Genomic DNA, 24829 nt, shown 5'->3' with positions numbered 1-24829 from the left:
CATTGAAAATTTTCATGACCTTTATCTTCAGGGTCCCATAAGATTAGTTGAGATAGACACAGACTGGCTTTGACAACAACGGTTAACAAAAAGAAGAAAAAGAAAATCTGCTTATCTTTCTCAAGAACCCATACAATTTAAAATTTACACAAATGGCCTTGCAATATGACACATTAAAATCACCTCAACAATCAAAGTTATTGTGCCAAATTCTATGTCTCAAGTCTTCATGTTTGATTCTTGTATTTCAATCATATATCATATGCAAATATCAAGCCAAAACACCGTATCATCCTAATCTTGCTTCTCTTCGTAGTACCTGTAACGCCAAAATGCCAAATAAGGTTATCTAAAACTTCTTTCGAAGTTAATAATACATCAGTAAAACAAACATTATGCAACTTGAAGAATAAACCAAATTACATACGAGTGAGATTGGACCAGACAGGTCAGAATGTGGAAGAGTTTAAATTTGACATGGGTAGTTTAGTGTAATAATGTAAAATCACATGTGATTTGACCGTTCTTCTGTTCTTTTATTTGGTCACTGTTCTCGTTTAAACCCGACTCTACATATTTATGTGTGCGTGTATAATAATATTTTTTTTAAGAAAGAGATTCACAATGGTTCCACATATCCTCTCAAATATATACTCCCTCCGTCCCAAAGTTGTGTCAAACTACTTTCCAATTATTACCATTAACAATGAGGTGGAGAAATTCGGTACTCCCTCTATTATTAAGAGTAAAATCATCATTTGTTGATTAAAAAGTGAAATAATTACACATTTCTAAAACTATGCCTTTTTCAATATGGACATTTATCTTGGGACGGAGGGATAAATAACTAGGTAATCACACACACAAAAAGGAGTCTTTTACCTCCTCAGCAAACTTTATCAAGATGGTAGTCCGAGGTCGCTGTTGACCTTCCACAGGAACAAAATGCGCCGTAACCACAGCTGGGAAGCCTGCGTTATCTAAGACTCCCTTAAAAAAAACGAAGATATTTCAGTTTCAGCGCTCAGCAAGCAGCTGGTGAAAAACATTCGTGTCTTAATACCTACCCTTACTATTCCAGCTGCAAAAGCACCACAATTGAAGGTTCCCATATCCTTTGGTACAGAAATGAATCTATAATCATCCAAAAAACACAAAATTACAAAAAGAATGTCAGTATAAAATGAAACCAAACAAACCCGGTATATCCCCACCAAAAGTTAGGGTTGGGGGGGGGGGGGGGGGGGGGGTTGGAATATACGCAAACTTCACCTGTCTCAAAAGACAGTGCTGTTTTTGATGAGAACCCAGTTTGCGAAAAAGGCAAGTAAAACAAATAGAAAGCACAATTGAAAACCATGGATTAGGGAAAAATAGGTTGATTTGCATGAATATAATATAAAGAATGTCATGATATGAATCATACAAAATGAGACACTTACCTATTAACTAGGAGCTCCTTTTCACTGATCATATATTCATCTTCATGTTCAGTGCCTTTCTCAAGTGAGTCAGCGACCTAAATGTAAGACGGTTCATTAATCCCAGTGAATACCAAAGCAGGAGTATGCAAAATTCACGATAATAAATGCCCTGAAAGTGAAAAACATTATACAGATGGTGACTAGAGCAAAAATAACCAGTAAGAGAAAGATTCACTTTTTGAACAAGCCATTTTTTGCTTTTCACGGCAAATGAACCATAACGAAACCAAACAACCTCAGTATCTCTCACCAGCAGGTGGGTTGGGGGTGTAAGTAGACCCCAGAGAGTAGAATGACAAACTAACCATCATTCTTGTGAAAATACCAAAACAAGGCACAACATTTTGCTAGAATGAGTGATTTTGAACATATTGTAAAATTTTTAATGCAAAACAAAAAACCATCTTTGATCTATTTATGTCAAACATCATTCATTCTTGCATAAGTATATAATATATATTTGCATTTTTGCAATAATGATGTTTTCTTTGTTAAAAAAGCCTGTATGATGGTTCAAAAACTCGATCACTCATTTAATAAGACACAGAATTCTGGTTTCACTGTAACCATAAGCCAGTGTTTCGATGTATAGAAGGACTAAAAGCAAGTTGGTTTTCCATCATATAATATGATTAGGACCAATCCTTGCTGAGATTTATCATTAGTAACAATTTCCCTATTATTACGTTTCTTAATTCTTGTAAAATTTCTTTATCTAAATAGTAGTTTCTAGGACTATGAAAAACGATTAAACAAAAAAAAATAAGCACTCAAATCCCGAATTTAAAGGTCAAACTATATTAATAGCAATGTTGTTTTGTCCTACATAGTTAATAACATTTGTATATGTTCTTATTTATATATCTTTCTTTGGTTTCATATAACTATTTGCAATGAGTTCCAATAAAACCGTGGAAAGGAGAAGTTGTATAACAATAGAAACTACCACAAACCTTTCCAAATAAAACCTTCCATACTGTACTATGTATGAAAGATAAAATGCCCAACAACCTTGTCTCCCTTCTATTGCCCTGCAGAATCAGAAAACACAAAATAATGATTCTCCATGGGATAGAAAAAGATGTCACCACTTTACTGTAGTTTGATCAACAATCCAAGTCAGATAGAAACCATTACGTAATGCAGCAACATATTTGCAATTGGTCCATAATTGGTAGAAGACAAAAAGATATCAGGAATATATTCAAATATGTAAACAAAAAGGTAAAATGCATCAAAATACAATGAAGTTTGCCTTGATTCCTACTTAGTGTAACAAAAAAAGATCTCAAATCAATGTAAGAGTTCCAAAATTTCCTATTTATTGTAACAAAGTTCAAATTTTCCTTTTTTACTTATTTTGACCGGTAACCTATTGATCTTGTAACATTTCAGCACATGAATGTCAAGTTTATCTTCCACTTTGCTGTAACCCTTTCATAAACGGCTATTCACATCATCAAATGTTACAATATAAGGTTGCCGGTTAAAATGGGTACACAGAAAATTTTAAAACTTTGTTACATTTATTGATAGGAAAACCAAACTTTGTTGCAATTTGCCCTAAACATAACATGCAACTTTTGAATATGAACAATGCACCTTAGCCTCACAATACAATGGCGATGTGATACAAACTTGAGTTGCAAAACTCAAATATTGAAAAAGGGAATGCCAAATGAAACATGGTACACCAGTTTAACAATGCCAATGAGCCTCTTCTTTTCACTTATCCAAATACAGTTATCAAAGTATCATTAAAGGACTGTGTCAAAAAGATGCAAATTAGAGTCAAAAGCCTCAATGCGAGCAACATCTTAGGCTTAGGCATAAAATCTGAATATGATAAATTACTTTGTTTATGAAATCTGGTGACCGTATTCAAAAGTTAACCTTTTACTCCTCCGTTTAAAAAACAATATTGAAATCAGAATGAGCAAACTTGCAGATATAGTACTAGCATACCAGAATGGTACTAAGAAAATAAGAAAATCATGATAAGATAGTTATTTTATTTCCTATAACGTAATGCTTAGACCAAAATCCCAGAGCAATACCAAAAGCAAAATGAGTGTAAAAGACCAGAGTAGATCACCAATGTGTAGAAACTAGAAAGTAAAGCTTTATTCATGTACCACTTTCCCATGGATAACAAAGAGATCATTCACCATCCAAATCAGAGACTGGTACCCAGTTAATTGCATAAAGACATAAAAAAGGGACACCAATGCACCAAGGCTCCTCGGCTTTGCAAGGACTGGGGAGGGAAGTCTTTTGATCAGTCTTCCCCTTGCAGATTAGCAGAAAGGCCATTTCTAGGACTCGAACCCTTGACCTTCCAACAGAGTACCCTTACCAGCTCTCCATGGCTCAGCCCTAGTTGCATATAGACAAAAAAAATATCCAACATGCCACTCAATTCTTCACAAAATCCCAAAAAAGATTTAACACCATTTTACCTTTTCCCTATGGCAAAGTAACTCCAGTACTCGTGCCCCAACAGCATAGCCAGCATCCTCCAATCTGATCACATAACACCATATAGTATCATATGAATGAAAGTTGATATTCAATATCAAACACTCATTAACAAGTGAAAGGCAATATAGAACAACAAAGAGCCAGTTCGGGATTCCTAAAATCATATCCTGATTATTGCGAGATTAAGAACTTTGTATTTGGCAACAAAATATGTCTCTACACTCTTAAGTATTTTTAGTTTTTTACCAGAAAAATTGCTCAAAGCATTTAGATACTTTGATAATGATCAAATTAATATTCTCAAAACATATCACTACAAAGTTATTCTTGCTCAATCATGCTCATAGCCTCGTTCTTATGAGAGTATTGGATATAGTGTTTTCATTGAAAGCACAAAGCATGTAGAGCCTGAGCACATTTGTCATTTCAAACACTCAAGTGATCTTTTTATTATTATGAACAGGTTTCACTCATAAGAAAGGGGACACATCCCCGTAACTTAAAAATAATAGCATCACAATGCCATCACAAACAAACAAGTGTTTGGTTCGTCATTTAATACTTAGTGATTTTAGTTAAAAGGATTAACAACTTGATCTGCTTTCATGACAAAAACTCTTCTATCTTCATCACCCAAATACACAAGCATAGAGGAAAATACATGCTTACAATGATATCACTTCATAGAATAGAATTGTCTGCCACACTATATTTAATCATTTGCATATGGCAAGGGCTGATTGGAGTATGATATAGGCCAGTTCACCATATTAGTCGGCACATAAAGACGCAGTTTTAGTTAGGTTTTACATCATATCCCATTTGCCATCTATGTACTTATATCTTATCATTCTCTCAATGACGGTTTTTTGTTTTAGGTCTCTAGAAATTGTCTCTCAAAGAAACATGAATCAGGAGGATGTTTCTCTTTCTAAGCTACAACCTGATTATCAAATCATATCATGTACAAACATGTAAGTTGACTTGGTTTTGAACCTGCTTTGATTAAAGCGCATCATGATTATGACTTACGCACCTTTTCAAAAATCAAATTTTACATGCATATCAAAAAGATCATAATTTTCTTAGTGAGAATATGGTTGGTACTTCTCAACAGATCCCTATTGAGCCAGCTTGAGAGATCTCATAAAAGTTGGGAACAACAACACATATTTATATTTATATGCATAAACATTGTACTTATGCTGCAGATGTCACCAATGCTGTGGGCTTTGGCTTATGTAGATCAAAAATGATGAATGGGACCATGACACTCCACTCGCCAGACGTGTACTGTGATCCTTTCTTTATGCTTGATGTAGGGCATTCTACTTCATAGTTGAAATGCATCACATGATGATTATATGCTCGACTATAAGTGATCCAAGTGAAATTTGTGGTTCTAGAGAAAAAGAAATTCTGAAGGCGCACTTTCCATTCCAAATGCACAAATACACTTTGTTGAATGTAACTAGTGAAAATCCTAAATTCCACGTTACAATCATCATCCATTCCCAAATTATAATCAATCATATCTGTTGTAAACTAACAAACAAGGGTTCCCTCTTTCTCGGAAAAAAAAAAACAATAGCTTGCAAACTGGGATAGATTTTATAAATACTTACCACCAATATATTTCTAGTAATGGTGCATGCTATACTGATATAGAACAGATCTGAGAGCTAAAGGGCCTTTTGCCGGATCAATTGGAGAAAAGGAAACAAGCTCGAAAGAAGCCCGATTTGTCTTCAAAATCCTGCATCGAAGGCAGAAAACAGAGTCCTTGCAACCCTCCATGTGACATGGGTCGTGTAGAGTCACCTAATTCTCTGGACTCAGTAAAAAGGTCTCACGTGCCCAGGATCGCACAGCCAGTCCCCAGTGCATGGATCTGATGAAGCTCATGCATGATCTTTTCCCTTTTATTAATTATTTAGTTGCTTTATTTTCCTAGTTAATTTAGGATTATTATTTGTTTCTCTTTAATTATTATTTTTATTGCTTTCCTAGTTGGTTTAGGTTTTCTTTTCTATTTAGCCTGTAAATAGGAGCATTGTTTTCCTTTCAAATCAATTTATGAATTAATGGATGATTGAGTTTGAGTTTCTCTCTAATTAGGGTTTATCTCTTTTCTTTTCTTTTAGTTTTACGCTTGTAAATTATTTATCCTTTAGGGTTTCGACGCTTGTCTACCCTCTGCGTTTCCCGCTGCGTCATATACAGTTTAACGTGTGTATCACAATTTTCTAAATAAAACTTTAAGATCAAAAGTGCTAGCCCCACATCAAGTAAGATCAATTAGTATGTAACATATAAGATCCAACGGTGACCCTTCCTATTGGCAATTGGTTTTAAGATGGAAGCTGATAACTCTCAAATTTAGAGTTTTCAGATCCTTTTCTATTTGTGTTTCTCTCTCTTATGTGTTTTATTCGCTTCTTTATATTTCATCTCTCTTTTTATTTTATTATTTTCATTAGATCTTGTAAGTAGCATTTCCTCATGAAAAGTCAAAGAAGTGGAGTCATCCCAGAAAAGTGGCCACAATTGTTCAGTAAGTAGGCATAATTCATCTGAGTTATGATCATCAATTATGAGTTGGGACCGTCAAAGCTGGAATAATTTCGTTGAATTCCAAGATAGGCGGTTGTTGGCTAACAAAGCAAATCATGATTAAAAAAGGTAAACCCTTTTGTAAAGTCAACTTTTCCGTGTTAGCAAAAACCTGCTCAAAGGAAACCTTTATACTGAAGCATGCTTCTGCTTTCATTTAGAAGCTGTCAAAACCGCACAAGTTGGCTGAGCAATAATCAATTGACTTGTTCCTTACTTTTTGGTGACTATAAAAAACGGGTTAATGTGCTGAATTGGAGTCGATGAATCTAGAGAAAAGACTGCATTTAATTTATATTTCTGCATGTAGTCTTTCCTTTACACGTGTACTTCGCTTTAGACATTTAAGAATTTCATTAGCTTGTTTTTATTTACTTTCCTCGTATTGTTATACTCTAGCATTGAATTAAAGGAAGTCTTTGTGCAGTTAATGCATCATTTTCTTAATAGTTTCGTGTTTGCAAATTATGTTCAGTGTTCCTTTCCGGTTATGGTTGTTATTACTATTTCAGTAATGGAGTAAGTTTTCTCTGGATCTAAGTGTAAACAGAGTTCGAAGACATTAGGTAACAGGGTACTGTTACCACATTGTTGCTTTTATTGGACGCATTCATTAATCGTTGAAAAATCCTAAGACGCAAAGTTGATCACTTGTGAAAATGTTAAAAGTGAATAAGAATTAGGAATGGTCCTTGCACTAAGCAACATCAATACTGAATGATGCATGGAAGTCTGTAGGATTTTCTGAATTGCATGTGAATATGAATTCTGGCATAACTAAAGCAAACTAACATTCTTTATCGACAAAACAGTAGCATCACATAGGAATATGGGTGTGTTCACAATACTAAGGTCCAGTTAGGTTTGATGAAATGTTTTTGAGGGATTTGAATTTCATGGAAGGATTGGAATTGGAGGAATTTGGAATCATTGGGGTGTTTGGTTTGTAGGATTTGGAATAGAATTGAATTCCATTCTTTATAAATACTTTATAGAAACAAATTATAAAAAATAATAGAAATAATTAAATTATATTTTTATTAATTGATTATTACAAAATAAGTGTTTTTTAACATATTTTAAAATATTACCACAAACAAATCCTGTAAAATCCAGCGAAATAACAATTACCCACATAGGATTTCTAAATCCATGTTTGTGAGATTTCATTGAAATCCCAGGATTTCAAATCAAAGTATTCCTTCAAACTAAACACAGGATTGAAATGGAATTTAATTCCAAATCCCTCCATATCCTATCAAATCCCACAAACCAAACGACACCTAATTGTTCTCAAGAACTTGAAAGAGTTCCAACTAGGTTCCACTGACAAATCTGAGTTGCAGTGGTGTGGTAATTCTTTGAGAGAAAGTAGACACATTTCTATTCTAGTAACTCTTTGCAGAAGAGTGGACACTTTTATAAGAAAAGTGGCCACTTCTTATGATCACTCTCTGAACTATCATATCTTGTAGTTTATGCTTACACCCATTTTTTAAGAACTTCAAATATGCTACGTATAATCAAATCAACTCAAAATATTTTCTTCTATCTCTCCCTAAATTTGCAAGGATTAGTTCTCATTAATCTCTGTTCTTGGTAGTCAAATCCCTGGGGATTTGATATCAGTTCTTCGCATTATATCACTTGCTAAGCAATAGCTGATATATGTGTATACTTAGACCGGTCTTTGTCCGAACTTTATGCTAAATAATTAAGAATCTGAACTCGTTGTCACAAGCCCTAATAATTACATGGTAGAAGAAACCAATGAGCACACTCGCACCATAACCAATTAGCGCCTGATGCCTCAACAGCTTAAATTATGGACTATGTAAGCACGTGTATGCCTCAACAGATCAGAAGTGGGGCAACACATATGGGGTATCAACAGAAAAGCTAGCCCACCATCGAGTAACCCTCAACTAATTCATGAACAATAAAGGTGATTCCTTTCATGCCGATTAGTTTTGAGATGAAAGGTCAAAGGGTTCTTCACACATCTACTTTAAAAATTAGAAATGGCATTTTGCTGGAATAACTATCAAGAAAGAAGATATAGATTTCAGATTGTAGGCTATTAATACATTATGGTACCATGAAGTTGAAGTTTATTAGCTTTACCTCCTTTCTAGGTCTCCAATGTTGTCAACTTGGGTTTGATTGTACTGAACAAGCTCTGAAAATAAGTAAGCAAATGCACTCAAACTGACCTGCAAAATTGAACACAAAATCTCTTCAGCTTCACATAAATTCAAACCCTCGTACCTCCGTCTTTCTCTCCCCTTCCGAATATAAACCCTAAAACCTTTCTCTCCCCTTCCGAGTATAAACCCTAAAACCTTTCGTCCCAAAACACAATCTTATAATTCACTCCCCAATTACATAAAACGCAACTGCGATCAACATTTTCAAGTACAACACATAATCAAGAACTACTCTGAAGCATACATTTTTGCCTCTGATTATAAACCCAAACAACGATTGATTTGAGATCTGAGAAGATGAGAAATGGGCATTTGGTTTGAAAGAAAAAAAGAAATGAAAGAATATTATAACCTCTTGTCTACCCTTGCTAAGGGGCTTATCGAGCACATTTGCGTACTGCTTCATCTTCCCAGCTCCGATCATCTTCCCAATACTCTCTGTGATTGATTCCAAGTAGTTTTGTGGTTAAATTACGTGTTTTGATCTGATCGCCGGCTGCAGTTTTGTACAAAGTTACATATAGTTTTGAGAGTAAATTACGATATTCGTCCCTGTGGTTTGTTTATAATTGCGACTTTCGTCCTTATACTTTTGATAATACGGTTTTCGTCTCTGCGGTTTGTAACTCATTGCGATTTTTGTCCCTGAATCAATTTATGGGTCCATATGGTTTGCTCAAAATTTGGATATGGTCCATCTCTCAAAATAAGTATAGCGTCCTTGTGGTTTGCAATCATTGCGTTATGGGTCCTTATCCCTGACGGAGTTAACTCCAATTCATTAACTCAAAGGCAATTTCGTCCTTTTATGTTGTCTTATTTTTTTATTGCTAATTTGAATCATAATATATATATATATATATATATATATGGGGGTTGGTTCAAATGTTAACCAAGATTATTGTGTTAACTTTGTTAACCAATTTTAGTCATTGATTCTTACAATAAACGGTTGTGATTAATCATGATAAAAAATTGATTTTTTAAATTTACAATTTCAAAAAACATATGTGAACAAAGGGGAAAAGGGTATTTATGTCATTTTCTTTTTAAAACATGCATGCACACACACATGACACAACATATATACATTTAACCTCCCAAGCTGTAGAAGCATACTTAAAGCATACTCTCGGTGAATCCTTTCTTTGGCGCCTCCCCTTATCTGTCAACCATCATTTCCATCTAAAAACCTTCTCCTATCTATCTCAATTCATCGAGCCATCTGAGCAAATGAGCACCAGGGTGAGCACCGCTCTCTCAGTCATTTACTCCTCCCTCCCCCTTTCTACACCCCCTCCACCCTTTCACTTGTTTTTGAACAAACCTGATGATGGTGTAAATGGGCTACATATTCTAGTAACAAACCCTTGAAGTAATTATTTAATGATTTGAGTCAACGACTTGCAGGTTCCAAACGATAACTATTGTTAGGTTTTCGAATCAGGGAACACATGTTGTAGATTTTACTTCTTAATTCACCAGATACCTACATATAAAAAGGTTTTTTTGTAATTAATAGATAAAATAACCAAGTTACTCTTTAGTTAACGGATTTCTTTTAACGTTGTTAAGGCAAGGGCCCCATAATGCAACGAAACGCAAACCATAAGGACGTTACGTGTACTTATTTTTAAAGAGAGACCATATTGAGCAAACCACAGGGACCTATGGTGCAATTTACTGTTACTACGATTAAGTATTGGAGTACAATTAAGTATTAGAGTAAAGTGCAATTTTGGTCCTTATAGTTTGTTGTTTTTTTTGGTTTGGGTCTCTATAAAATTTTTATTTCAAAAAAACCCTCGTTGTATGCAAAAGTGTTTGGGTTGGGTTCCTATCCACTAACACCATTAAAAAATCTAGTTAGATCAAGGGTGATGTGAATTTTACTTTTTAATTTAATTTTCTAGTAAAAAAATAAAAGAAAACATAATATATATATATATATATATATATATATATATATATATATATATATATATAGACACACATTTACTTACCAGCTTCCAACGCTTCAACTTCTTCATTTATGCCATCAACATCAATTGATGTTTGTCGGATCCAATTTTGGGTACAAATTAATGCTTGTACCGCTTTACAAGTCAAACAACTTCTATATGAATCGATAAAACAGCCACCAGTAGAAAAGCCGACTCTGATACAACGGTCGATATAGTCATAACAAATACATCACATGCAATCATGGAAAGAATCTTAAACCTACTCGCGTTCTTTTTCCACCACTTCAACACATCAAAATCATGCTGTAAAGAGTAATATAAATAAAGTTAAAACAAAAATGCAACACTATTACAAACATATTAGAAACTCAGAATGAAAACAAAAATGCAAACCTGATCCAACTTACAATACTATTTGTACATGGAACCTAAAGCCATTCTAACAGATCTACAATGCTTTGTAGCATCATCTTTGTTACCACATATCAACTCAAAACACACATTATGTGATAATCGGGTTCTGTTATATAATTTGGGGTGGTTTTGAAAGTTTTGGTGAGTAAGTTAATTTAAAATAATTGTGTCTATGTGATTATGTTTATATAATATTTTAATTATTAAACTCAACCATCGTCTTTGATATGGTGATGTAAAAAGCAAGAAGATAAACTTCTTATTTTATCCATGCTATTTTGGGAAAGAAAAGGGAAAGAGGAAACACTGTGTGTGTGTGTCTTGTGTGAAAAAGTTGTGTGAATTTGCTAAGGACATAAATTGATTATGTGTTATTATTTGAAGTTGTTGTTGTGTGATTCATCTTCAAATACGTGCATTTAAGATGAGTTTTACAATGTTTTGATGAATATGTTTATAACACTGCTGGTAGTATACTGGGTTATATGATGTTAGTTGATTGTATTTCAAAGTTAGATCAGATTTGTTATATATATATATAGCAGATCACATTGTATCTTTATAATATATTGTTATTAGGCTTAGTTTATTAGCCCATATAGCATTTGGCCCGTGGCCCATCTGTTGTATATTTAAATGATTGTATTTTGTTTAATCAATCAAGAAAATCGTTCTCACTAATCTCTAATAGATACGACATTTTTATATTGCCTCGTTTTTCAAAATCTACATGTTGAAATATTTTGGCTTTCTATCAAGTAATCATCGACCAGCTATCAAGCATACATCGTGTAACAATAATGAAGCCATAAAATTTTCTTGATAACTCAAATCAAGATAAAATTTTTAAGATGTTTATTCTTTTTCAATCTACATGCCGGAAAATTTGGATTTCTATCAAGTAACCATTGAGCAACTATTGTGTTTAGGCATGGGAACATGACGGGGATGGGGAGAAACCTCAATCTCTATCCCCGTTCTAACCACGGAATACGATCACATCCCCATCCCCGTCCCAACGGAGAACGGGGATCTGCAACGACGGGGAATCACAAAATTTTTCCTTGTTTACGTGAAGTATTTTAAATCAAATGTGTTAAACACCACAATCGATCAATAATGGTCCATGTTTAAATGTCACGTATTTCCAGAATTTTGCTTTTATGGAGTATCAAATATGCAGACATGAACAAAATCACAACATCATACGTAATAGTTTGATCAAACGTTTTCGGCTCTCAACGTTTTTTTATCTAAAAAAAGTAAGACAACTTAGACAAATTGTATATAAGAAGAAAGGTCTAAGTAATATTTCTAAATTTAAAAGATATTAAATCTAGTTCCTTATAACTAATATATTTAATAACATACATGTAACATATTTAAGATACGGGGAGGGGGACCACATTACTCAGCCCCATCCTCATCCCTGGTTTTTAACTTTCAGGGATCCCCTTCCCCATCCCCCGAGTTTGTGGGGAAACCCTGGTCCTGTCGGGGCGGTACACCGGATTCTTCAATGGGACGAGTCTCATTCCCATGTCTAATCAAGTTCTATTGAGCATACATCATGTAATTTTCATGAAGCCATTGTTCGTAACTCGGATCAAGATTTTTTTTTATTTGCTTATTTTTATAAATTTACATGCTCGTAAAATTTGGGTTTTTATCAAGCAGTTATCTAGATTTATCAAGTAATAACTTGTGCAACATTTCATGAAGTCATAATTGTTCACTCTTAACTCAGATCAAAAATGGTTTTTTGTTTGAAGTTGCTCATATACATGCTAGCAAAATTTGGTTTCTATCAAGTTGTTATCGAGTCTATTGAGTATTGATGTGATGATATTTCAAACTTCTACCGCAAGCGTACGGGAAATGGAGCATACGGCTCAATCACAAGGAGATGATGGACTAAAAACACGAATTTGTTCTAAACTATGACCTAGCTATGAGAAATCATCAATTTAGAATGATTTTATTCAAAAGACTAAAAAAATAATGGAAAGACAATAAAAATAAAAGCTAACGAAAATCGGGTAATGAATCAAACTTATGTTCATACTCAAACTAAAGGGAATCAACTGAACAATAGCTTAAACCGGTTAATAAAGAAAATTAGTAGAACAAAGAACGAGTTCTGAGTTTTCTTACGAATTTTTTTAGTCAAAATTTTTTCCCCCAAGTATTTTGAGAAGAAAATTAACTTTGCTCATCTGATATATTAAAACAATAATAAATTATAAACCACTGGAACAAAAACAATAGTAAATTGTAAAGCATATAGACAAAAGAACAATGAAACGTATACCTCGAGGACAAAAACCATAATTTTAAAAGCAAATAACGATTTCCGACAAGCCACTAAGACGAAAAACGTAGTTTACTCTACTTTTTTTATATAAAAATAGGAACTCATATTTCCCTTTAATAACTGGAAAAAGCAAGTTGTAGGAAGGATTTGAAACTATATATAGAAGATTACATCAAAATTCATATAAATACAGTGTTGGATAGAAGTCCACTCATGAAAATACAACTCACTCCTTCCTCTTGGAAGTTATATGAAATCAACTCAACATATTTCTCAAATCCAAAGTAACCTAGAGTTTCTAGTCACCATTACTAGGAATTTGTGGATTACAATATATATATATATATATATATATATATATATATATATATACTCACACACATACATACACATATATAGAGAGAGGGGGAGGTTGAAGGGAAAACCTCAAAAAAAAAAAAATGAAAAACTGAGGAATACCATGGTAACCGTTCATCTGGACGATATGCATACGTGCATACAGGTAATCTGTAAGCCATTTGTGTAGTATGCACGTGTGCATGTTTATGTTAACCAACAAACAATTTCAATTACTTGTATCCACATTTGCATATCATCCAGATGGAAACTTATCAAAGTGTTCCTCAGTTTTTCAATTTTTGGAGTTTTTTCAAGGTGTTCCCCCTCTCTCTCTCTCTCTCTCTCTCTATATATATATATATATATATATGATCTTATTTATATGATGATGATGAAATTGGGATATCAAAAGTTTGGACCAGCAGCCAAGATTTCATCAGCGAGATTGTTGTCTGATCCAATCTTGTAGTTCAAGAACACCTCAAAGTTCTTCTTGAACAATCCTCCCAACTTGGTTAGTGTTTCCAAGTGTGCCTTCTTGTCCGGCCACTACAACAAACATATCCCATAATTATATAAATCTCCATTTCTAACTGTGAAAAGCAGTAATCATGTCATTTGTCAAACAATACATGTAAAAGTACATGTTGTATTTTCACATTCATTGTTTCACAAACACATGATTATTGCTTGTCACACTTCTTACGTTCTCATTTGATTATGCCTCCTATATAGGTATATATAATGTAACGCTTACCGTGTTTGCAGGATCAAGAATCTCCGAAGGAACACCTTCAATCGCAGTTGGGATTTCAAGCCCAAAAATCTCGGTCTTGGTGTACTCTGCTTCCAAAAGGCTCCCAGAATGAATTGCATCAATGATTTTCCGAGTGTATGCCAACTTTATACGCTTACCCGATCCATAACTGTATATATATATGGGAACAGATAGTATTGCATATAAGAATTCAGAAAATACGACCTTATTGTTCCATATGGGTGCGTTTGGTATGCGAACAAGACAAGACTTAACACTTGAGAGTGAGGTAGGCCGATGAAAGAATTTCAGAAGGTTTCTAAGGTTTTTAATTTGAGATGGGTGTTTAATAATTTAATAATCTTGTTCCTATTTCTCTGATTTTTGTTCCATTTGTTTTGGTTCAAATTAAAAAAAAATGCATTTTCGTTCCACTTAGGTCATGTCCTGTGCTGCGTACCAGTCCAACTGTTTATGTGATAACTAAGGAGTACCGATATACCTTCCACCTGACCAACCGGTGTTAACAAGCCATCCGGTTGCACCATGCTTTTTCATCTTTTCAGCCAACATGGCTGCATACTTGGTTGGATGAAGCATTATAAATGCTGCACCAAAACAGGCTGAAAATGTTGCCTGTGGCTCCTTGATTCCGTCTTCTGTTCCAGCCACCTAAAAAAGTCGAGAAACTCGTGAGAATTTATAGAAAAAAATATTGATGAAAACCAGATAACGCACGAAATAGAACATACCAGAGCAGTGTAACCACTTATAAAATGATACATGGTTTGAGCTAAGTTTAGCTTGCTCACAGGCGGGAGCACGCCAAACGCGTCACAAGCTAGCAGGATGACGTTCTTCGGATGAGGCCCGACACACGGTATCTTAGCATTTGGTATGTATTCTATAGGATATGCCGCCCGGGTGTTCTCTACAAATTGACTTCAATAATCAGTATAAAATTTTGAATTTCTAAGAGTTCCTATTGATATGTGATGGGGTTCCAACATCTATTGAAGTGGAAATGCCCAAGTCTAGCTGACGTGTGATTCCAACATCTCCCCTTACTAGATGAATATAGATGCCCTAGAATGTCGAGCCTCAGAGATGTACTGGGCTCTAATACCATCTTAGATATGTGGAACCGTGTCAGATTACTAACTAAAAGAGGGCTTGAGGAAGAAAGGTTCCGACATATGTTAGAAGTAGAAAGGTCCAAGTCTAGCCAATATGGGATTCCAGATGAGCACAAATGTCAAGTGCATTGAGTCCCAGACACAAATGTCCTAGAGGTGGACCTTGGCTCCGATACCATATTATATATTTGTGTGTCAGATTACTCTTTAAAAGAGCTCCTGCGGAGAAAGGGGGTTTTAACATGTATTGAAGTAGAAAGGTCCAAGTCTAGTTGATGTAATTTTGTTTACCTGTTACAGATTTGTCTGAATAATCGACCTCTCGGGTATGCTCATCAAACACTACATTTTCCATCACTGCCATAAACAAGAAGAAGAAGATGTTATTGACATGTAATCAGATTTGGAAAAAGGGACGGGTCATTCGAAATAATCTTTTCACCTGTCCCGAACTTGATGGCATTGAAGATATCAGGTTCCTTCTCCCTTGATAGATCAATACACTTGGCATAGCAACCGCCTTCGATATTTGACACACCGTTTTCACTCCAACAGTGCTCATCGTCTCCAATTAGATATCTGTTGTGATCCGTGGACAGTGTGGTCTTGCCCGTACCTACGTGCAAATGTATTCAAAAGGAAACTATAAGTTCAGAAACCACTAGCAGGTGGAACACCATTAGATTCAGGGACGGATCCACAACCAAACTAGGGGATAAAACGCCCACAGTCGACAACTATAAAAAAAATACCCTAATTTTTTTAACCCAAACTTTAATGTTCCCAAGTCTTGCCAATAACGAGATTACTCTACAAAAAAGCCTTTAGGTGGAGAACGAAGGCACCAACATATATTGAGGATAAATGATCAAAGTCTAGTTGATTTGGGACTCTAACACGCCCCGTCAAATGTAGGCTAGACATGACAGATTGCCCCAGAGTTGAGCCCTTATAGTGATAGACCTTGACTCATACCATATGAGAATATACAGAATGCCATTTTATTACTCACTCCTAGTGTGGGACTTTAACTCACCCTTTCTAATGTACACTAGACATGCACATATTCCCCTAGAGTGTCAAGAGGGAGCTAAACAACTACAAATTTCCCAGAGTGTCAAGTCCCTAAAATGGTAAACATTGGCCCAAATATCATGTGAGAATATGTGAAACGCTATTAGATAACTCTTCAAAAGAGCCCTTCAGAGAGATGTAGAGGTTCCAACATATACCGATGAGAAGTGGTCCAAGTCTAGTTGATATGGGACTCCACGAATACTCAAGAAAAGAAGGGGTTCAAACCCATAACGTCTATGGTACTACCAACAACATATACAATACGATTTAATCTAAGCAAGCCATTAAATATACGTTAGACGTTTGAAGCAAACACTTGACCTATATACAAAATAACCCCAGAATATCCCACACAAAGGTAGGCTCTGCAGATTAGGATGTTTGCAGACCTTAATCTCTATCCAAAGGGTAGAGATATTGTCTCTGTTAAGGCCCCCGACTTGAAAAACAAAAGCAGTTGATGTGTATACCTGATAATCCAAAGAAGAGTGCTACATCACCATCTTTCCCCATATTGCAACCGGAGTGTAGGGAGAGGATTTGGCGTTTAGGCATGAGATAATGCATCACACCGAAAAGACCTTTCTTCATCTCACCCGCATATTGGGTTCCAAGGATGACCATCTCCCTCCTACCAAGATTGAGATCGATACTTGTGGAGGACGTCATATAATGAGTGTAACGGTTACAAGGGAACATCCCAGCATTGTATATTGTAAAATCCGGAGTACCAAATTCTTCCAGCTCTTCAGGAGTCGGTCGGATGCACCTGCCATTTACCATGTTACTCTTATGCTCAAAGCTAGCATTAAAACAGGTCCAACGATCGAATGAACTTCTCACAATTTTCTTTTTAATCTATAACCTTCTGACAATGTTGAGATGTCACTTCCATATGTAAAAAATGCCACTAAAGTTTTCAGAAGGTTATGTTGTTTATAAAATTCTCATTTAAGATTATTGACCAAAATAGTCCCATTAAGAACCTCATTTTTGTGTATATACTTACATGTTATGCATGAACAATGAGTGATAAGCTCTGGCAGATACAATACGGACTTTGATACGATGTACTGGATCCCAGTTGAGAAACTGATCGTTCACGTAAACCTGCGAATCGCGAGACAAACACATAATATCAGTAACTTCTATAGACTCCTTGATAGAATTGTTACTGCAATCTAGGAACAAAGAAACATAGTTGGTAACAACCAAAAGCCAAAGAATCCAATTCCAGTTGCTATAGTTAATCTTGAACTTGAACTGATCGGCTGCAAGAATTAGTACAAAACTGCCATGCTTATGTGGTCAAGTCTGTTAATGATTCTATGTAGGTGCTCAACGAGGTCATTTCGGGATATGACCTTAAATGAGCTTTTAATTAAATTCATGACCTCTAGACCTATCAAAGAAAAAATGGCTTTATACTCATGAGAAGATCATGGATTTAATTAAAATCTCATTTAAGATTATATACCTAAAACTCTCTCATTGATCCATCATCAGGGTCCTTTGGATAAATGATTTCAAATGAGTTTTCAATTAAGAGCATGGCCTTCTAAATTTATTTTTAGCTCAATGACCTTCATCTGACCCAGGACAGTATGCCCCTAGTTCAAAATACCCTGCTCCTCCCATAAAAACTTAGAAATACACTAAAGGGTTAGATTCTTCAATTCAGTTTTTGAGGTCATTCAGTTACATTGTTGTGCTGACCATGATAAAGGAAGCCAGTGACATACCGACATTGCTGATCTTTTGGCTTGTTCATGAGCGTGGAAACGGGTCCATGAAAGCATGCCACTTTTAGGTCTGGGGTTTATATGCTTGATAAACAAACTTAAGGCGCATCACCTAAGTCGATAAATATTAGGAGTTGAACTCTTATGGTTATCCCGAGCTATTTTGAAAGATAGAATAACAGTTTGTCCTCTTTTCGGAACTAAAGCAATGCCTACCAATGTTACCTTTCTAGATTTTAGTCCTAGCTTTGGAAAAGGATCTACCAAAACAATATTTCTTAGGCTAGATTTTAGAAACAAACTACAAGTATGCCCTCAGGAGACATAGAGCAAGTCACAAAGAAGACCATGTCATCTAAACCTACATGGCTCTATATTGTTCTATGCTGTCAAAGGCTTATGACGTGTTTGTTAGTAGCTTAATGAGCTTAATGGGACTCGGCTTATGGTTGGTGGTGGCTTAATGATAAAAAAGTGGCTTATTCAATAAGCTTCAAGGGGAAGCTTTATGCAAACAACCAAGTTTTTTCCAGACTTGTCCCTCCCAATTAAAAAACACGCTCCTTTTATCTATGAAAAACCCTCCTAAATAAATATTATATACATAAAAAAAACTTCCAAAACAAAAACCTTCCCGATCTATATTTACAGATTAATCCACACAAACTTTTATTCATACATGACTTAATGAAAAACTAACCATGAAACTAAAAAAAATGGTCTACAAGGGTATATCATCAAAATGAAGCAAATTTTGTGGAAAAAGTAAAGCTTTTGATAATCTATCACATGTCATAAGACGGCCCCATAAGAAAATAAGGTATTCTAAAGTCAACTAGAATTGAAGTAGCAAGTGGTAGGCAATCAGTCAATTAATTCATATAAAATAATTGAGACAACAAAAAATCAATACAATTGAAAATCACTCCTAGAAAATATTTCAAGGGTGTTGGATCAGATCAATTTAGAGTATATTGGAAATATAAAAAAGTGAATGTGATGATGTATGTGAAAGAAAGTTAATAGAGAGGTCCAGATAGCAAATAGAGCAAATAACCTAAAATTTACTGTTTGTTTTCTGTGACCCGTCTCATGAATCAAGTGAAGACACAACATTATTTTATTTAATTCATGTTTATCTTCTCTTTCTGCTAATATGTATTTACTTGATCAGTGGATATAAAAGGAACAAAACTTTTTGGGAGAACAAATATTATTTTATATAGTAACCGTCTAAATTTTTGATTATTAAATACACAAGCAACTTCACAATTTAGATAATTTTCAAAAAATTATACTAATTTTTTTAATAAACACAAGAGTCATTTAAATAACATATGAAAGAAAGATATAGAGTTAAAAGACAAATAACTAATTTGCAACAACTATTATTTAATTAAAAAACAAAATACTCAAATACAAATAAGATTTTGAAAATAAGGACAAATCATGTATACTTTGTGGAATTGTGGTTAAAGGCCTGGAATCATTGGATTGAATAACTAAACCATCAAGTCACTGGTTTTAGCAATTGGAACGGGGATCTTGAGGCCAACTAGAGGCTTCATTTTCAATTTATACACCAAAATGTCATTAAACTTGTTGGAACTTAAAATATTGTGTTATTAATAAAACCTAATATAATGTTAATGGCATAAATAGTCCCTATTTGTATCTTATAATAATGGGAGGTTCAAATAATAAGTTTAATAATATTATGAGAAAATAAGAAATAAAAATTAATCAAAGGTTTCTATTTGAAAATATATACGTAAACTCGTATGAATAATTTATAACATTTATTTACATATACATCTTCGAATAAAAAATTTGGATTTTATCAATAATTTGCATATGAATTTTAGCTTTCTCTTATAACCTTTTCACGACATTTAGTCGTCTTATTTGAATCAGCCCCTTCTAATATATGTTCAGGGGGAACCTATGAAGGCCTAAGTAGGATTCCTGCACTTGCTCGATTTATTTTTTGTAAGTAGAATTTTTTTAGGTATGAAAGGTGCATATATTAAGCTTTAAGGGGTGCTACAATATATTAGGAACAAGGGATATCGACCAAATAACCGAATATGTCCCTCGAAGACAACAAAAAACCAAAAAAGTCTCTCGAAATAAACAAAAAAACTTCAAAAAAATCCCTCGAGACGATATAACGTATAACATATATCCATATACTAACATATAATGTATCACTACAATTTTAAGGTTGGTTTCTTGTTGTTTTCAATGCATTAATATCTTATCGTTTTCAAAAAAAAACCCCACTTTATACCCATGAAATGTGTTTATACACGTGTGTGACAAGGCGTTATAAGTATATCCCTAAAAAAGTAGTGCAGCACATGAAGATTGCCCAAGATTGGTGAAACTGATGTATTTGTTTATAAATGTCCGATTTTTAAGGAGAAGACACTTTTTTAAGGGAAATTTGACATTAACAACTCATCCATTCAAAACTGGTGTTGAACAGGTTTTCTTGTGGGTCCCTCCTATTTTTATTCAATTTGACCATCTCTTTGCAAGTTACAAATCGTGTGGTCTAATTATCCACATGACTAGACGAATTTGATCTGCTATAATTACAGATGAAATTTTTTAATTGTGACATAAAATAATTACTATAACATAAAATAAGATAAAAACTATTAAAATTAAGATTATAAATATATTATATAAACCTCTGATTTCAATAATTTACATTTAGGTTTTAGTGTTCAATCATTGTTAACCATCAAAACGTAAGTTTAAGCTTTGATATATTATAATAACCTCTCAGTTTTTCACACCATATCCTACGGTGGCACACATCAAATCATCGTAATAACATATTTAAGAGTCAGAATTATTGAAAACTACTTCGGGTAGGGACACTCATAATATGGCACCCCTAATGTTATACCAAAAACCATCCCTGGGCCTAATACATTTTATAGGTATTAAAATGGAGTTGAAAACCATTTTATGATCTCCAAGATCCCAAGCTTCCTGGAAAACTACTTGCAACATTTAGCTGCTAGAAATATTTTGGGGATTTCAAGGAAACAAATTTTTTATTTTTTAATAGAGGTAAAGTCTACATACATGTCATTTTTACTTAAACCTTCACGTAGAATTTACTAAGTTCGACTGATAATTCCCCAAAATAGCGAAGCCACTTTCCCTTATTCACTTTCTAACCACTTGTCTCGATTATCTTAAAATAGCCAAAACGTTGCAAATGTTTATTTCCTAACTTTTTATATTAAAATATAATTATGGTGGTGCGTCATCACGCAAGCCAACCTACCCAAAATCATATTTAATTAAAAAAAATACATTTTGCAAATTACAAAACGTATATAAAATTTTAGCAGTTGGCAAAAAATGGTTTAAAAAGTGAATAGCGAGTCATTTGGTTATGAGTAAACTACAATTTTGGTCCATATGGTTTACACCAATCTTCGAAAATAGCCCATAAACTTTAATAACTACAACTATCGTCCCTACTTTCTACATTTTACTTTAAAAATGGTTTCTGGTCACTAATTCCGTCAGATTAGTCTATTCAATGAGGGTTATATAACAAAGTCCTCATAGCATCCGTAGATATGGTGTTGAACTTTTATTTTGTCTTTTCACGATTACTTTAGTGATTATAACATATCTAAGAAGAAGCTTGAATAAAATGAAACATAAAAGAATTTCTCCCACCTTTTATATTGTCGGTGAGATCTATAAAAGTGTCAATTCTGCAATATATATATATATATATATATATATAGAAGAACGTTAAAATAAAAACCACTCAATTTATAAAAATCGTGAAAACCTCGTTCAACCAATCATAATTTTTCATTTTGTTTATTTCTTTTGTAAATATAAAAGGTTGATTAACCATTTTTATTGTGGAGGGTGTTAATCATGGATATTATCATCTTTATTATTTTAATTATAGAAACTACATGAAACAATTTCATTAAAATTTTATTAAATATTATATGAAACAATTTTATAATCATATATGAAACAAATTCATTAAAAAAAATTATTATATGAAATAATTTTACAAAATTAAATAATTTTATGAAAAATTTTCATAAGATTAAACAATGAAATCGATGTATGAAGGTGATTTGTAAGGTTTTACAAATGTTGGTGGTTTTCATTTTATCGCTCTTTTTATATATATATATATATATATATATATATATATATATATAGAGAGAGAGAGAGAGAGAGAGAGAAAAGGTAGGTTCATGCTTTTGGAATAAAGAAAAGGATGAAATGACCTTATCAAGCGAGCACAAGTAATCCACAGCTCTTTCTCTGTTCACCAAGAAAGTGTGTTCATCCATCTCAATATTTGGAGACCCCCTGTTTTTAGGCAAACATTCAAAATTTCACCATCATCAACCAAGTGAAATTTTAATAAATTACAGAAAAATATAACATATCACTTCAACAAATTCAGATTTACAACGTAAAAGATGTTTAAATATTATAAACTTGTATAACATTTTTAGAGACATTTTTTTAAATAACGTTATAAAAAGTTTAAGTGGACAAATTTATTTAAAAAAGTATTCTACAAGCTTCTTAAAATGTTGGATAAACCATTTTTTTTGGTAGTGTAAAGTAGTCTCCCTCCTACGAGTACAAAACACATCATTATTTTATGTGATTTATCCCTTGTTTTCACCTAATTTTGAAAGGTAAATTTTCTTTAGAAAAGGGGTTTGGTTAGGCCTGGTGAACTTACTTTCCCCACCAAAGTTCATCTTCGGTTGTCTCGTCTCTGACAACGCGTTTATCCCTCGGTGATCGCCCAGTTTTCGCACCAGAGAGCGTGGCTAAAGCACCACTAGATGTTATGAACGATCCTTTCTCATACTTTATGGCTTGCTCGTAAAGTTCTGTATAATTTACAAAAATGCAGAACATAGATGATCAAAATAAGCATTTCACCTGATCGAGTAGTTGTTTTCACCGATTAATTATTGTGTTCTTTTTATTGGTTCATTTATATGGCACAAAAAAACGAAGATCATGGAATATGTACCAGCAGGGGATAGGTTGTAGAGGATATGGGTGAACTTGAGAGAACTATCACTGGTACTCAGAGTAGGAGCGTGCACGTGATGGTGTTGGTGAGTCACGTGAGCTCTCGGAGTTTCAGGTTTCCGATCCGGATCTCCCCTCACCACCTTCGGCCCCGTTTCCCTCGTTAACGAAGCCAACGATGCACTAATTACCAAAATTAGCAATTTAATTTTTCTTTCCAGTACCAAAACTAGCAGTAAAATTTTAAGACTAAAGTATAATTGACGGAAAGTGAAGCACAATAAAACCTAATCGATTGAAGCTGCTGTTTCTGGCGTTCTTCTTCGGAAACAGCATTAAAAGCTGGCTGAGTTCCGCCTTTGATCGGCGTAGTCGGAACAGATCTCTTCTTCTGAAGTGAATGCAGTTCGTCGATCGTCTGAGCTTTTACCGGCGGTCCACTATCGTCATGACAGATCTGGTCTTCCTTTTTGCCATGCGTCTGAATCTTCGGAAGTCCGTTCCGTCCTTTCGGCGTTCTAGGAAAGCTAAATTCCCCGTTCTCCGTCCCTTGTGACGCCATTTTCACGATCTATGTCTGCACCAACAATCAATGATCATATTGAAACCACAGACACACACACTCACACAATATACACATGAATTACCATAAAAAGCAATAAAACTTACCGGTGATCGGAAAATCGGAGAGAAGATGAGATGAAGTGACGTAGATCAACGTCAAATTTGGATATGTAACGTAGGAATTTGATTGATGAAAATGGAGGTGATGGAAGATATGTCTGACACCAAGGCAGGAATGGGCTTTTTATAGGAGATTTCAGTTGACAAGTGTTATCCTAAACTACAGTTAACTTAACCATAGTTAGTTAATTGCTTTTCTTATTACTATTTATGTAAGCATCGGATAAAGGGAAAATAAAATAAAATTAAATTAAATTAAAATTAAAATTAAAATTAAAATTAAAAAATATCCTAGATATGCTCAAATTTAAGGAAAGTAATATATATTTCAACCCCATGGTTTCGCATCTTAAGGGTCGTTTACTAAACATTTAATTAGTAAGTATTTATCGGATAAATATGAGAAGGACCAAGAATCTTACCAAGTAAGAACAATGAAAATGATAGAGAGTCTTACCCGGTAAGTAAAGATTAAGACTTTTATCCAGGTAAACACTTACCCAGTAACTTGTTGCATTTGATATGTTTTTATGTATTAAAATCTTACGTATCAAAATAA

General features: G+C 34.1%; 2 protein-coding genes across 2 annotated transcripts; both read right to left on the bottom strand.

Annotated features, from left to right (window-relative positions):
* Positions 1-2: 2 nt before the first annotated feature.
* On the bottom strand, positions 3-9285 carry LOC112514399 (trafficking protein particle complex subunit 5). The gene is made up of 8 exons (XM_025120849.1): positions 9138-9285; positions 8703-8791; positions 3944-4007; positions 2438-2515; positions 1443-1519; positions 1068-1134; positions 883-990; positions 3-319 (listed from the first exon to the last, which is right to left on the bottom strand). The coding sequence occupies exons 1-8, from the start codon at positions 9207-9209 to the stop codon at positions 290-292; spliced, it is 585 nt and encodes a 194-aa protein (XP_024976617.1). The 5' UTR covers positions 9210-9285; the 3' UTR covers positions 3-289.
* Positions 9286-13892: 4607 nt separating this feature from the next.
* Positions 13893-24355, bottom strand: LOC112514407 (phosphoenolpyruvate carboxykinase (ATP)-like). The gene is made up of 13 exons (XM_025120869.1): positions 24256-24355; positions 23874-24163; positions 23585-23769; positions 23285-23438; positions 22815-22899; positions 17796-17896; positions 17257-17555; positions 16152-16325; positions 16001-16066; positions 15326-15504; positions 15076-15245; positions 14574-14742; positions 13893-14365 (listed from the first exon to the last, which is right to left on the bottom strand). Exons 2-13 carry the CDS (start codon positions 24146-24148, stop codon positions 14222-14224), a joined length of 2001 nt encoding a protein of 666 aa, XP_024976637.1. The 5' UTR covers positions 24149-24163; positions 24256-24355; the 3' UTR covers positions 13893-14221.
* Between the last annotated feature and the right edge of the window lie 474 nt (positions 24356-24829).

The sequence above is a fragment of the Cynara cardunculus genome, assembly GCF_001531365.2.
Source record: "Cynara cardunculus var. scolymus isolate 2C chromosome LG 6, CcrdV1, whole genome shotgun sequence".
NCBI classification, from domain to species: Eukaryota; Viridiplantae; Streptophyta; class Magnoliopsida; order Asterales; family Asteraceae; genus Cynara; species Cynara cardunculus.
The sequence above is the reverse complement of the archived record's forward strand: the minus strand, read 5'-3'. Positions and strand labels throughout refer to the sequence as shown.

What these genes read in the sequence shown, in the direction of transcription:
- LOC112514399 (XM_025120849.1), bottom strand. Translation starts at nt 9,209, where the DNA reads ATGATCGGAGCTGGGAAGATGAAGCAGTACGCAAATGTGCTCGATAAG. An exon ending in ATTGGAGACCTAGAAAGGAG is followed by an intron (nt 4,008 to 8,702) that starts GTAAAGCTAATA and finishes TTATGTGATCAG; the next exon opens with ATTGGAGGATGCTGGCTATG. An exon ending in GGAAGGTTTTATTTGGAAAG is followed by an intron (nt 1,520 to 2,437) that starts GTTTGTGGTAGT and finishes TCTTACATTTAG; the next exon opens with GTCGCTGACTCACTTGAGAA.
- LOC112514407 (XM_025120869.1), bottom strand. Translation starts at nt 24,148, where the DNA reads ATGGCGTCACAAGGGACGGAGAACGGGGAATTTAGCTTTCCTAGAACG. An exon ending in GATGAACTTTGGTGGGGAAA is followed by an intron (nt 22,900 to 23,284) that starts GTAAGTTCACCA and finishes GCCTAAAAACAG; the next exon opens with GGGGTCTCCAAATATTGAGA. An exon ending in TAAGTGGTTACACTGCTCTG is followed by an intron (nt 15,246 to 15,325) that starts GTATGTTCTATT and finishes CGACTTTTTTAG; the next exon opens with GTGGCTGGAACAGAAGACGG.